Raw genomic sequence first — 16,063 nt, 5'->3', positions numbered from 1 at the left:
CAAAACTCCTGTCACTTTCTGGAACTGTCAGGATAGGAGCGCTGGTCAGTCTCTTCTTGAGCTCTTGGAAACTCTGCTCACATTTATCTGACCATTCAAACTTCCTGTTCTTTCTGGTGAGGGCTGATAGTGGAGAGGCTATCCTGGAAAAGTCCTCCATGAATTTCCTGTAGTACCCAGCTAAACCAAGGAAGCTTCTGATCTCCCTGATGTTTTTGGGTCTACTCTAGTTGTTGACTGCTTCTATTTTGGCTGGATCCACTTGGATGCCTTCTTTAAAAATTATGTGACCTAGAAATGCCACCTAATTTAACCAGAACTCACACTTTGAGAATTTAGCGTAAAGCTTCTTTTGCTGAAGAGTCTGCAGTACTATCCTCAAGTGCGTGTCATGCTCCTCTAGGGTTCTGGAATAGATTAGAATGTCGTCGATGAACACAATGACAAATTTGTCAAGGTATTCTATGAACACCCTGTTCATTAGGTCCATGAAAACTGCAGGTGCATTAGTCACACCAAAAGGCATGACTACGAACTCGTAGTGTCCATATCTGGTCCTGAAAGCCGTTCTGGGTATGTGACGGCCCTTGTGGTGGCCCTTATGTCGTCGACCCATTTGGCGACCTCTCATGTCATCGACGGACGACCCTTTGGCCGTGCCGTTACTCACTAGGACTTTCCACCCCTGGCAATGGATTTTTGCCTCCCCCAGGATTCGAACTCTAAACCTCCAGGCTTAAGTATTAGAATTTATGAATCCTGGTAACCAAGTGAGATGATCTCACTTGGTTACCAGGATTCATAAATTCTAATACTTAAGCCTGGAGGTTTAGAGTTCGAATCCTGGGGGAGGCAAAAATCCATTGCTAGGGGTGGAAAGTCCTAGTGAGTAACGGCACGGCCAAAGGGTCGTCGGTCGATGACATGAGAGGTCGCCAAATAGGTCGACGACATAAGGGCCGCCAGTTGGGCCACCACAAGGGCCGCCCAAGAGGCTAAAGGGCCGGGTCGTTACACGACCTTAGGGAGAATATTTGACACTTCAACTACTACCAAACCATAAATTCATTGTACACCATTCTTAATAGTACTTTTACACTAAGCGGAGATAAGAACATATGTCCATCAGCACCAAAATCTAACATGGTCAAATACTAGCAAATTCCAGGATCGCTTCCCACTGTTCCATCACCCTTACCATCAAACATTGCTCCTGCTGCCCCTTCTTACTCCAGCTTTCCCTTACCTTTATCTGCAGTATAAGGAAATGCAAACTATAAGCAAAGGCTTAGTAAGTACCATCTACTCACAAAACTACGCATTAAGAGAACATGCCTTTTATTGTAAAACTGCTTGGAAAGAGAACAACAAACATACACTTGAGAATAGTTCACGCTAAAACATACGCTTTGTAAATATGCACATGATATGTATTTTTAAACAGTTTTAAAATGCTAAACACCAACTTAAACCATGCTAGTGATGTAACGAGAATATAAATCTTAGCATATCGTAAAGTTCATCAAAACTACACTTTATAACTCAAGTTGTCCACTTCATGATGGTTTCACTTTAACACACCAATGAAATTTGAAACTTTATAATACATACTAGTGAACATAATAGTCAACTTTCTTGGGCCCAGCAATGTACCACTTTGCGTGCATCCTTAATAAGACCTGAGGTAGCTAATCCCGAATCTATTAAGGTACTACTAGGCGAACTTATGTCTAGGGGCAATCTAGGAGCCCATCCCAAGGACCTTAGTCCAGTACATTCCACTTTGAGGTAAAATACTTTCTTCTAATATCATTTTCTTTTACTTTGTACTTGCTTGTCATTTCAACAAACACTTGATGTTCACTTTATCCACTCACACTTATAGGGAAGCACTTTTAGGGCCTTTGAATTTGCTTCTTGGCCCCAAACTAAATGGGAAGCAATTCGATACTCCCTACACATGCTCTTAGTCCCCAAAACTTTAGAGGGCTTCTTACATAATATGATAAGCTTCTTCCTTAACATGTCTAAAGCATAACTCAATATAAATCTTCAAAATCATGCATAAAATACATTACTAAATACTTTTTCGAAGCAACTTATACTGCAGGTGAGAGGTGATAGTTAGAGCCCTAGAGCCAATCATTTGATGATTGTATTATGGACTTGTTGTATCATATTCTTATATAAATAAAGGCATTTGTTTTTGGTTATTATACTTGTATTGGTTCTAAATAAACAAGTATAATAGCGTCCTTGAGTAGAAAGTTCTCACTTATATCAATCGGTTAGTTGAACTGATAGTGAGATGATATAGGGAACACTACTCTTAATCATTTCTAGTCGAGTATTAACATTCAGGGACAATGTTAATGCAATAAGACTAGCATGTAGGTCAACTCGATGACTTGATCTCACAAGTCATGGATATAGTGATATCAAGTTGACACATGGGTATGCATTGGAGAATGCATACTGAATGACCCGCCATGAGAAAGTATCATGGATCATTATATGAGTGTCATATACTTTCTCATGTGGCTATTAGTATGACTACTAGTCCTTGGACCTGAAGTCACCATGGATCCCTACATAAGGAGTTATGTACTTTGGTTTCGTCAAATGCCACCCGTAATTGGGTGGACTATAAAGGCAAATTACTAGGTATGTAACGAATTATGCAAAGGGATGTAGTGATGTAGATGGGATCTATCCCTCTTATATGACGGGAGTGACATTGATATTCTTGATAGAGTGAGACCACGAAGTGCATGGCCATGCCCAAATGAGTCAATATGAGATATTGAGCTCATTTGATTTAGTGAGTCTACTTAGAGATCAAGATTTAGATTGATCAAAAGATGACACGGTCTATGCCTCACATTGATCAATCTAGATGTCTAGGATAGAAGGACACTTGTCATATATTGTGAGGAGTCACAATTAGAAGTCACAAGGTGATGTTGGATCTCAACATTCTTATAACTTGGGTAGTAATGATGTGTTGCTAGATACCGCTCATTACTTATGCTCCTAAATGGGTTTAGGGGCATTGCCAACGTTACAAGAACCTATAGGGTCACACACTAAGGAAAATTAGATAGAGATTAGGTTCATATGATGAACCAAGAGGATTAGATTCATTTGATGAATCAAATTGGATTAAGAGTAATCCTAATTGTGCTAAGTGAGTTGGACTCAAGTTGATTCATGTGTTCAATGAGTCTAATTTAGATTATGACTCATTGAATCAATTTAATTAAATGAATTAGATTCATTATATTAAATTGGCTTGAATTAATTGGTTGGATTAGATCAACCATGAGAGAAATTAAGTCAAGTTTAACTTGACTTGAGAGGAAGAGGAAGAGTCAAGTTTGACTTGACTTTATGCCACATCATTTGTGACTTGGCATTAAGTGGCCAATGATGAGGTGCCACATCATCATGTTTAGCACATGTGTGTGCCACCTCATGGAGGTTAAAAATCTCTTTAATGGCCACATTAAATGAGAATGGGGAGTTACAATGCCATTGTGGCCGGCCACTTCAGTGATTGAATTAGAATGAATTTTTCATTCAATTGTATTCATTCTATCTTCTTCCTCCTAGAGCTCTCTCTTTTTTGCTCCCCTCTCCTCATCTTGACGAGACCTTCTTGGAGTGCTAGCACACTCTAAGGTTCTCCCTCCTTCGAGTTATTCGTGTGGATACTTCTAGAGGGTTGTCTACTTTGACAATCTTGAGATCCGGCACCTTGGACGAGCGGGATTCGCGAAAGGCACGCATCAAGGGTAAAAACTCATACTCTAATGTAGATCTAGAGTTTGTAAACTCATACTCATAGTTTTTCGAAAGTTTTATTATTCGCACGGATGCGGTGGCGGGGTTTCGGGGTTTCCGCGACACGAAAAAGTGATTTTTGCGGCCCGAAAAACCGATTTTTGCGGCCCGAAAAATCGATTTTCGCGGCCCGAAAAACCCAATAAGAGGTACTTACATTCTTTTGCTATTTCTTACTCTTACAGTGCTAGGGTTTAGGGAGAACGACCCCTCTTGTACGCTTTACTCTCCCTGGTTAGCCCTTCTAAGCGTACTCCTTCTTTGGGAGAGATCCTCCTCCTAGATTCTTCCCTCGAAAGGCTTTAAAAACATAAAACCCTAAATTCTGGCCGAACTTGAGCAAGAGGAAGGAGAGAATTCGGCTAGAGAAGAAGAAGAAGATAAAAACTAGGTTTTCATCTCTTTAACTCCCTTTTATACTATGTGGAAGTTGAAACATCTCTTCACACAAACTCCACATATAATGAATTGTTTCATATTGCTCATGTGATGCTTTACCACCACCCTAATGGAAACTCTAACCAATCACATATAAGAGGTCTTGGGTTAAATCCTACCCAAGGCCATTTTTAAATCTATTTTTATTTTTTTTATTTTTTTTATTTCTTTTTCTCTTCTTCTAGTCCTTTTTGCCTTTTTGAACAGAGAGAAAATTTATAGGTGCTACACAATCAAAAACCAAGACCATTGATAGAAATGGATCCCCAAAGAATATTTGGTTAACCCAATTAGAAAGAATTTCTATTGGGTACCAAAATCAATCCTCAAGGGTTAGAGGATTTTAGGTCAAGTCAACCATAGAAATCATAATTCAAATCCTTGAAAAAAAAATGGTTGACATGAGACCTTAAGGAGGAGCACTTAGTCTTGATAGAGATTCATGATCAAGAGGGCTAAGTAGAGGTTACCTTTATCTCGCAATGACTTGCACTATTTTCTAACCATAAATGTGAGATTCTAGGATGATACTATAATTCACTTATGCTTATGGCATTTTGATGAGTTATGAAGTGTATCAAATTGTTAGTAATCATAGACCAACTATGGAGAAAGTAAATGTTTAATTAATGGACATCTTGCCCATAGATTATAGCTAGATATTTCAAATGTTTTGAAAATAATTCTATGTTTTATTTACTATAGAATAGCTATATTGAAACATATGATTGCAAAACTGGGTGTTAATTTGATGCAAACTTGCATATTTTTGATACTTTTGAGATTTGCTCAAAATTTCAAAAATACTTTGACTTTTCATGAAAATATATTTTTATTATTTAAAGGACATTTCAAGAAATATTTTTCAAAATTTCATAATTTTTAGAATTTTTTGGAATTTTCTATGAATTTCTAAATGTGGCTTCAGAAGGCTGAAAATATATTTCAGAGTGTACCAGTTGACTGTTTCAGGTACCAGTCGACTAGTACCAGCCTTTCAGCATTCTTATGGCTTATGAAATCAATTTTGTGGTCAAATTTTGGTTAGAGTTGGTGCCATAGAATGCATGATTGATTGGTACAATTTTTTTGATGATATCAAAGGGGGAGAAATGGGTAGGTTTAAGTTAGAAACCTACTTGTGTGCAAAACTTTGACAAAAATTTGAAAATTAAGGTTGAGAGCAAATGTTAAGGGGGAGCTTGGGTTTTATGTTTCATGTTTACAAATTGCTTGTAATTTTTCAAAGTTGTTATTTGTGTCTAACTTAAACATATTGACACACATCAAAAAGAGGGAGATTGTTGGTGCAATCGACCTAGGTTTTGATGTGTGTGTCAAAGAGTTTAAGTTAGACTTTCATATGTATTTAATATGTGTTTAAGTCGTGTAGGACTTGGAGAAACACATGAGGAACTTGGTATGGAAAGCTCATCCAAGGGCTCGGATCCTTGAGTCGGTGAAGGATGGTGTGGAAAACATCCGAGGGACCGCCGGACGAGGAACAATGGAGTGGAGCCTAGGGAAGTGGACTTCAAGGCAGCGTGAAGGATAGCACAGAGAGGAGTCGCAGGCTCGGGTGCATCTGAGAGGTGAAGGCCGAGGAAGGGGACTTCAAAGGCGACTCTAAGGATGAGTGTGTGAGAATGTACTGGGACCAGTCGACTGGTCATTGGACTAGTCAACTGATCCTATTTCACAAAATGCACAAAATGATTTTATGCTTGTCGACTACGGGGACCAGTCGACTGGTCATGGGACTAGTCGACTGGTATATGGTGGTTGGCAGAAATTGGCTTTTTGTAGAGAGTTGTTGGGTGTGTCCAACAGCACATCAGTCGACTGGTGTGTGAACCAGTATACTGGTGTCAGGTTTGAGTTGATTAGTGATCAACTCTCTCCTCTTATTTAAGGGGAGCTTTAGGGCATGAAGAAGGTAACTCATGCACATTGAATAACTTCTAGTCTCTATCAAAAGCTTCTAAAGTTCACTCTCTTCCCTAAACCTAAATTTCATCTTGTAAAGAGGGAGAGATTCTTTGTGAGAGGTTTGCTCCACCGAGAAGGAGAAGCTCTAGCCGGAGATTGCCTGAGACTGATCCACCGAAGGATCAAGGGCTCGTCCACCTCAAGGACATGTCGTGGAGTAGGAGCAAGCAATCTTCGAACCACGTTACATCGAGCTTATTAGCGTTTGTATTTTTCCTTGATTGCTTTCATTGTTTTGTTTAGTGTATTCCATAGTGTACTAACCTTCTTGTAGAGAAGAAATCGATTTGGGGGTTGCCTAGCTATCTAACCCCCTTCAAGCCGGTCACCGATCCTCCAACAAGAGTAACGTCTGTCTTGATAGGTAAGGGTGTGAAGGTCAGGCATTACAACAATAATATTTTTCCCATTGTCTGACTGTGCCTCTCAGGCATGGCCATGTCTGAAAAAAGTCATGGTCGTGTCTTAAAATAGTCATTGTCATGTGAAATTTTCTACACTGCTAACTAAAAGTAAAATGACTATAACTTTTTGTTTAGTTGGAGTTACGGGTTGTTCCAGATATCAAAATGTAAATAACTTAGAGATACAACTTTATTTCAGACTTCAACCAAAGGAAACCATGTCTAAATGGTCTTAAAGATATTTCCATGAGACATAGCCATCCTAGGGCTTGCCAAGGTCAATCTTTTTCATAGGTCCATGAGACACGACCATGTGAAATCACACGACCGTGCCTCCCATCTAGAGTCTATTCAAAAGGAGGTCGTGTGAAATCACAAGGTCGTGCCTCCTTTACCAAGCCTATTCATACTTTGGCCATGCTAAAAGGCACGGTCGTAACATGGCCTAAGTTGGGGTTGTGCCTAGTGCTATATAGGGGATTTTCTCCCTTTTTCACTCATCTTTAGCTTGGGGCTCGACCCCATTCCTTGGAGAAGGATTCTACCACCTTGGAGAATCCTAGAAGCTTCTTCTTCGCTGATTCATCCACCTTCAGAGCTAGGATTTCATCTAAGAAGACCGATGATGCATAGATAAGCATTCTCCTCTCTTTATCTCATGTATTGAGCTATAGATTCTTATTCTTCTTGTCTCTTGATTGTATTTCCAACGTAATGGAGTAAATCTCTAGATCTAGAATATAGAAAGTAGTTATGTTATGATATTGATGTATGAACTATGTATTTAAATATTTCTTATTCAATGAGGTGTTTATGTCATGTTCTATGTGTGTTGTATCTTCTATGTGTTTAATGAAATATATGAATAGTGTAAACATGTAGATGTGTATTGAGTTTTTACTCTATAGAGGGAATATTCTTGATTGTATAACCAGGGGCCCTAGGGACAAGGATATCCCTTTAAGCAGACATCTAGAGTATCGCATTATAAGGGAGGGCAATTCTCCATAAGGAAGCATCTAATTAGGCTTAATGGGTTATCTCTGATCCTATGTTAATAAGTATTTTGTGTAATCTAGAGATTATATGACTAGGAGGCCCTAGTGACAAGGATATCTCTTTAACCGGGCTTGCTTACCTCTTCTACTTAGTGGCATCGGATACTAATAGGGGTAGCACTTTGACATAACTATTGCGGGGTAGTGTTGGTATTTAGTTTGACTTCCTACATGTGCATAAGGATAGAGGTAAGGAGATGAACAATGTATAGGGATATTAACTAGGATCTTAGTAAAATCGAACTCCTAGAATCATTAACCCAAACTAACTCATCTCTCTCTTACTCTCTCTCTCTCTTCCCTCTCTCACTTAATCTCTTGCCTTCAAGCTCTCAACCAACCTTCTATTGTCTAGATAATTTACTATGCTAAGTCAATTAATGCTTAATCAACAGTCCCTGTGGGATCGATATTTTATTACTTGACAATAATTGTGCGCTTACAGATTGTACACATCAAGTTTTTGGTACTATTATTGAGGATTGTTTCTGAATAACTTTAGTTGATTAGTATATAAGTTAATCTAGACTTGTTAATAGATTTCACATTTTCTTGTTTATTTTTTCTGCATTTACTCTTATTATTAGTTTATAGTTTAATTTTTTTTCTTTCCTTAATTTCTGTATTTTTTTTTTTGCTCTTAATTCTGCATTTTATTTTCTTTTAGTTAGTCTTTACATTTTTGTTTATCCATGAACACTAATATGTCAAGCAGACCTTTAAGAAAATTTTCTACACCTATTTCTATAATATTTATGTTTCCTATTATGCAACGTTATATCGACGTAAAAAGTTTTCAACTGGATTTAGAATTAATTACCATGATACAAGGTCATAAATTTGGAGGAGAAGTATCAAAAACCCCATACTTGCACCTTGAAAAATTTCTTGAATATTATAACATGGTAAACTATGAAGGAGTGTCAATGGATGTAGTTCAGTTGATGTCATTTCCTTTCAGTATCAAGGATAAAACAAGGACTTGACACTACAACAAAATCGCTCATAGACATCGGTGGAACAACAACGGTTTTAAGCAAAAACCGATGTCTTTGAGTATTTTACACCGATTTTTCTAAAAACTGATGTCTATGAGCACAGATTTTCGCTCATAGACATCGGTTTTTTAGCTGGTGTCTATGAGCGCCCTTTTTTTTTGTTAATAGACACCGGTTTTAATAGCGGTTTTTAAAATCCGATGTTAATGAACCAAAAAAAAATAATTTAATTTTTTCACAGACCAAAATTTACAACATTTCAGAAAATTCCCTCCAAACCTAAACCAATATCCCTTCTCTCAGCCTAAACCTAAACCTCAGCCTCATCTCCATCTTCCCCTTCCGCCGTCCCCTTCGTCTGCAAGTCCTGGTACCGCGCCTCCCTCGACCCTAGCTGCTGGCGCCGCCTCAACTTCCACTCCCTCGATTTCACGCCCTGGAGCCCTTTCTCCCGTGCCTTTGCGCTCCGCTACCGCCTCCACTCCCCCCTCTCCTTCTCCGCCTTCCTCCGTTTCGCCCTCCACCGCTCCCACGGCGTCGTCGACCAACTCGCCTTCCCCCTTTCCTCTGCCGTCTCCATCCACGACCTCGCCTATGCCTCTGTCAAGTGAGTCTACGCCTCCTTCTGGTTTCGTCGCCCTCATCGCTCACTACCTGTTCGACGAATTTGCTCATCGATTATTAGCGCAGATGCTTGAGATTGAAGGCGCTGGCTTTGCCGGACTACCTGATGCTGGAGGACGACCTTCGAATCCCGGAGCTGGTGTGGCGGTGGAAGGATCTGGAGCATCTGGAGATGGAGACCAAGCCCTCCTCGTTCCTGGAGGCGGTCGCCGAGATCGACCGTAACTGCCCGCGGTTCGTCGGGTTGAAGGTGCGCGGGCTAATCAGGCGCGAGGATGCCAAGGCTCTGGCTCGGTGCCTGCCGGAACTGAAGCACCTGGAGTTGAGCAAGTCCTACTTGACCAAGGACGAGCTGTTGGTGGTCATCGGCGGCTGCCGGAAGCTGGAAATGTTGACCGTAAAGGATTGCCTCGGATTCCAGGCGGACGACGAGATTCTGAAGCTGGTGTCGCGCATCGAGCGGTTCGAGCACGAGGGGTCGACGCTCGTATATTCTTACACCTGTTCGAACATTGGCAGTAGGTCCGCTTTACAGGTCTCTTTCTTTTTATCTACTTTAGATCCGTAATTCGTAGCCAAGGGGTTTGATGAGATTCATACTGTGAACTATAGAATTATCGAGGGTCACAGTTGGAACTGCACTTGAGTTTCTTTCTGTTCCCTCAGTCCCTAAACACGACCCTGTCTTCGCTTTCTCTTTATCTTGCAGTGTGTTTAGAGAAGGAGAAAGAGAGAGAGGATAAGTGAAGTGAAGTGAAGTGAAGGGAGGAGGTCATGGGAGCTACGCCGGACACCTCTTTACTCTCTCCCGGTTATGTGCACCGATCAGCAGGAGGTCATCCACTTCGACTTCGCTTTCTTGTGATATCACGACTATCTTGTTCTTGCGATTGCCAGGGGATGATATAATGGATGATCAATTAATGTCAAATAAAGCACGCATTTAATGGCGTTTAATTGGTTTTGAAGGACATCTATTGCAAATGCTCTTTTCGTGAAAACCTCTACTTTTTTTTTCCTGAAACTTGTCTCTTCTTATCGCTTCAAATCTTTATGGTTCTTGATGGTTTCTTGAGATTATCCTGTCGTTTTGCCTTTCTTTCTTTAATTTCAATGACAAAGAGAATAGCCAGTCTGATGACTTGGTATCGTTCTTAGCATCTTTAGAATTGTGACATCGCTGCGTTTCCTCTATAAAGAAATGTCGTTTTGTTTTGTGTAGGATATTCTCGGACGTTGCTGGGGATGTAACTATTTATGTGGATGGCCAATCATTCCTATTGCACAAGGTATACATTCTTAAACTGGCTCTGCAGACATATCTTGATATTGTTTTTCATAACTTCCTTTTCAATTTTTGCATATTGTTGTCCTAAGTTCCCTCTGGTTTCACGAAGTGGAAAAATCTGGAAAATGGTAGTTGAATCCAGGGAGCCAGACCTTATTCCAGTGGTGTCTAACATAGAACCTGCAAATTTAGGAGAATTAACTTGATCGTAATTGTGAAAAAACAAGTGCTCATACAGAGTACATTTTTTACGTACTTAGATAGGAAGAAATATATTCCAAAGAATACCCACAAGGCAAATGTAAGTAGCCAGCAAAAGATGATAGACCTGTCAGATTAGAAAGATAATGTTGGATTTTACATTAAAAATACGAATTGGATTTTTGGAGATCTTTATGATCTCTGTTATTTTACAGTGAGATCTGAACTCTTAACTGACTTGACGACTAGTTAAATTTGCTTACTTACAGAGAAAAAGTCCGGCTAAGTCTTAGTCTCAGAGGCCTCAAGACTGCAACAAGGAAGGAAATAAAACAATTAGATGTAAAATTAATGTGGTAAAAAAATTAATAAAAGATGGTTAACGCAAGATTTACCAACAACTGCAAGAACAACTATAAGATTTGGCACAATGATGAAGATGGTCATCATTTTCCTGCAAAATGGACCATTGCCAATGTTATTAAAGACAACAGTTTGATGTTCATTTCCCTCTTTGTTTAGTGTTCAGTTCTTACAATATGCCAATTGCCCTATCGACCAGGTGCATGCTCTTCTCAGCCTTTTGCTGCATGTTTGCAGCTTCGTCATTAAGAATTTGCGACCTGGAATTCAAATAGCTGGATCCTTCAAGGCTGCCATATTGATATTGTGCTGCAACACTTTCCATGTCGCCTATAGCTTTTGTCACGTTGTTTATGGTTTGGGAAGCCTCTTGTGATGTTTTTACGATGATGTTCTTGATGGATCGCACTCTTGAATGAAACTTAGAGCTTCCACCAAGCACAATACCAGATGCTACTCTGCATATTAACTTTTTTACAACATTTGTTTTTGGATAAACATTCTCATCTCATAATAACAGGCTTACATGGCGAGGCATGCCAAGATGATCCCAAGCACCATTGCCCAGACATGGTGTCTCTTAGAACAAGGGAGTTCTTTCTTTTGCTTCCTTTTGACTTACTGTCCTTTTGACTTACTGTCCTTTAGAACATGGTGTCTATTAGCATTGGAATACTTCTGTTAACTGCTGCTATAATTTACTGTCCTTTTGACTTTATTCCAGTGGTTTCTTGACAAAGCATCAATTTTTAGAAGAGCTGCTGAGGATGACTTTCTCAATATATGGGATTATGAAGGTATTTGTTTATCTATAATGAAGGTTTTGGAAAGTCATTTTCCCATATATTTTTTTGAAGCGAGTCTTTAAAGACAATAGAGGACCACACTCGTCTTCTGTCCATGTGATGATGCCATTCATGCTCAACACTAAAGGCATTTTTTTTGGTGAAATAAGCATCACTCCAATCTTCCATCGCCTCTATTGTCGGGGGTTGTTAATGTAACGACCCAATTTTCCTTATTTTGAGTTCTGAATATCCTTAAAAATATTTGGAAATGCTTTTAAAATATTCTAGAGATTTTTAGAAATTTTTAGAGTATTTTTATGCAAATTTTGGAGTCTGTTTGGTATTTTTACCGAGTGGAGAAAGTTTAAAAAAAAAAGGAAAAATAAAATAAAAACCAAAGTGCAAGAGCTGGGATTCGAACCCAGCTTCTCGGGCCCAAGCAGTAAGCGGCCCAACCAACCGAGCTGAGCTCGTTTTGTTAACTAAGTGGGGGAACAAATATATTTAAATAATAGATGGAACCAAAATAACCCAGGTTATTTAAGGAGGTAAATTTCTTCCCGAGCCCTAAAAAAAAAATCCTTTTCCTCTTTTTTTTTCTCTCCCGACGGCGCTGTTCTCCTCTCGGGCGAAACCGCAGCCAAGGCTAGGGTTCCTCCTCCCGACGCCGGTGAGGGGTTTTTCCGGCCGGTCTCCAACCGTGGGTGACCTTTCCGGCAGGGAAAGCTCGGGGAACACAAGGAGAAGGGAGAAACGAAGCTCTACCGAAACCCTAGGGCATTTCTCTTCGGTTGTAAGTTCAAGAACCCGATGTAAGTGCTTCTCACCTGCGGTAGGAGTAGCTTTTGGGGTTTTTGTTCGCATTTTCTTGTTGTTGTGTAATGAACAAGAGCAGCCCTTCATTCTAACCTATTGTCCAGATTTCAACCTTTGCTAGCATTTCGGTTTGGGCTTTGGTTCAAGTTCTTTTGCTGTTTTTAGATCACGGACAGATTTTTTTAAGTGTCTTCTTGATTTGTTACAGCATGCTTATCTAAATGTATTTACCTTACATTTCAAGCATATCTAAGTAGTTATGTTTCCTTCAAGTCATGGTATGATCAAAGAATTGTTAAGATTCAAGAATAAATTGGTTTTACAAGTTTGCTATTGGGAATCTGTTTGCTGCCGTGGACCTGACCAAACATATTTCATATGACCATGTAGTCTTTTAAGTACTGTTGAGTTTTGTTTTGAATATATACAGATATATATATCAGTGCCATGTAGTTTAAAATCTCTTGTTTGCTGAATAAATGAGAGAAGTACAAGAAAAGCAATACTAAGATACAATCTGATCCTAAGGTTCAGAATTTAGAACCAAGGCACACTAAGTGCTTAAATAAATGCCAAGGCATTTATTTAGAAGAAGTATTTAAAGAAGGATATAAAGAAAAGTATTTTACTTTTAAAAGGGCATGTACCGGACACAAGGTCCAAGGGATGAGCTCCAAGTTGCCCCTAGACATAAGGTCTAGAAGTGTCTTAATGATTTTGGGATTAGCTACCTCAATTCTCATTAAGAAAGGCGCGCAAAGTGGTACAATGCCAGGCCCAAGTTAAGTTGAATATTATTTTTAAAGTATACAAGTATTAATTTGGAAACAAACAGAACAAGTTCTTTTATCTAAGTTGCAAATTTTAGCAAATTAAATTGCTGTTTCCTTTAGAGATGCATGATGTAGTTCTATTTGCTATTTTCATGTTGAGCATGTATTTCCCTGCTTTCTTTTATGCTTATGCATTCCGTATCGGATTTTGTGAGTAGAAAGCACTTACTAAGCTTTTAGCTTATAGATACTACCTTTCCTCCTACTGCAGGTATGGATAAAAATAAAGGAAAAGCTAAAGTGGTGTAGAAGAAGGCGACAAGGAGACGTTGATGATGTGTGTGTGGGAGGCTGATATGGAAGCTTGGGACCTTGCTAGAAGAAATTAGAAATCGTGCCTGCTGGGGTTTTTGTTACTGCTAGAGTAGAATTTATCTTGCATTACTAACTTCGTTATCTTCCTATCATTTAGTTGGATTAACTGTTTATGCTGGGAACATGTTCTTTTCCTTATTTCTGGATTAGTTTTCAAGTTTTGTGAAGTGAATTCTGCTTTAATAAGAATCTGCCGTATGATTCATCTTAACTCTTTCTGCTGTAGAGATAGATTCATTTGCTGTATTTGGTTTGTTTTAATGATTCTTTTGTTATGGTTAAGTGCTGCTTGGAATTTCTACAGTAAGACTCGTCTCCATGATCAGCAGGTTGTATTTAAATAAATTTATTGGTTACCTTGTATTGTTGAAACGTTTCTTGGTACTGGTTGTTTTTAATTCGGACTGGTAATTGCTGAAGTTGAGTCTCTTTGAAATCTGTTGTAAATGCATGCAAATTTAGTATAGCAGAAATCTGATGCATAACCAGTAGTATGCAAGTAGGAAATTTGAAAGTTGCTGGAATTTTATTCCCATTACAAATGCAGCATGCAATATAGAATTTTCCTTGTTATGTTGTTGTCTTGAAACTTAAGTACCGTAGTTTTAAAATCTCAGAATGAATCACTACATTCTTTAATAGATATGGAGCCATGTTCTACATATGATAAGTAGACAAGTAGCTATGCTTATTTAGGTACAGTAGGCATGTTTTATTTGATTGGGCAGTAGAAGTATATAAGCTATATATGTCTGTATGCTATGCTCGCTTGTGGTCTTACATAAATGCATATCTGACCTTGAAAAGAGTTTAAAAAAAAAAAAAGTCTGAAGAAATTATATGATGCCATTTAGAGACATGTTTCCAATAGTTTAAAGTATCTCTAGTATTAGAGTAGGTAGTACCAGTTATGTGTAGATAGCAGAATCAGTAGCGGTCACCCTCAGAGTAGTAGTAAGGAGGGTGGCCGTTACAGTTGGTATCAGAGCAGGTCCATTTTCCAGCAACACACACACATCAGCATCATCCTTGCCGTCTTCAAGTAAGAAAGTATTTAAGTTCTTTCTTTATTGCTTTCCTTTATTATTATTATTTGCAGTATGGATGGATTGTTTATAAGTGATTAAGTAAGATAAGAGTGTTTAGCTATTTCCTTTCTTAATATATAAATGTGTATGTTTAGAAAGGGTAGAGGAATTATCAAATTTCTTATTTGTTTAACTAGATGTCGAGAAGAGGACGTCCCCGTACTGCTCGTACTGAGGACCAAGTTCAGGAGAAAGAGGGGCCAGGCTCACCTGAGCCCAATCTTTCTGAAGTTGTTGCCCAACTTCAGAAACAAGTAGCTGAGCAGCAGCAAGTAATTGCCAATCTGATGGCAAATCAACAACCAGTTCCTCCTACGCCTCAAACAGTAACTGTGGAGACTCCAGTGGTAACTGAGGTTCCACCAGCTGCCCAAGGAGTCATCACAGCATCCCAGAGACAAGAATCCTACCTCATTCAGTGGCTGAAACTAAAACCAGAGAGTTTCTCAGGCACAACTGAGCCCTGGGATGCCCAGGCTTGGTTCAAAACACTGGAGAGCATCATGGAGCTTCTTGATTGGCCAGAAGTCGAGAAAGTCAAGTGTGCCTCCTTCTGCCTGGCTGGAGATGCACGCATGTGGGCAATCAATCAGATGAAATGGATTGATTTTGAGACAGAATTCTACGACGAGTTCTTTCGCCAAAAGATCACCAACAAGCACTACGAGGAGTTTATGGAGTTCAGACAGGGGGATCTGACAGTGGAGGAAGCAGTTAAGAGATTCAACAGGCTAGCTCGTCTCTGCCCAGAACTAGTAAGTACAGAGAAGGAGCGAGTCAGACTAATGCTCAGAATGCTGAAGCCTGTGATATCACTTAATGTGAGCAGTGGGACTCATCAGCCCCTGACTGGAGAAGAGTTGGTCAGTAGAGCCTTAGTAGCTGAGCACTACCTGAGCAGCATGAAGGCACAAAGAGAGCAACACAAGCCAATCAAGATGGAGACCAAGACTGGGGGAAATCAGAAACCCCAGTCAAATAATCAGAACTGGAAAGGCAAGGGCACTAAAAGAAAGC

General features: G+C 39.4%; 1 protein-coding gene across 1 annotated transcript in view; it reads left to right on the top strand.

The window, feature by feature from the left end:
* The window catches only part of LOC122029175 (F-box/LRR-repeat protein At3g48880-like), a 78,004-nt gene extending 68,082 nt beyond the window's left edge, over positions 1–9,922 (top strand). The window contains exons 2-3 of the mRNA XM_042588117.1: positions 9,052–9,332; positions 9,416–9,922. Of these exons, the coding sequence (XP_042444051.1) occupies positions 9,052–9,332; positions 9,416–9,922 (788 nt within the window). The remainder of the gene's footprint in view (positions 1–9,051; positions 9,333–9,415) is intronic.
* Positions 9,923–16,063: the final 6,141 nt, after the last annotated feature.

This window comes from Zingiber officinale, chromosome 10B, assembly GCF_018446385.1.
Source record: "Zingiber officinale cultivar Zhangliang chromosome 10B, Zo_v1.1, whole genome shotgun sequence".
NCBI classification, from domain to species: Eukaryota; Viridiplantae; Streptophyta; class Magnoliopsida; order Zingiberales; family Zingiberaceae; genus Zingiber; species Zingiber officinale.
This window is presented reverse-complemented; position numbering and strand designations above follow the sequence as displayed.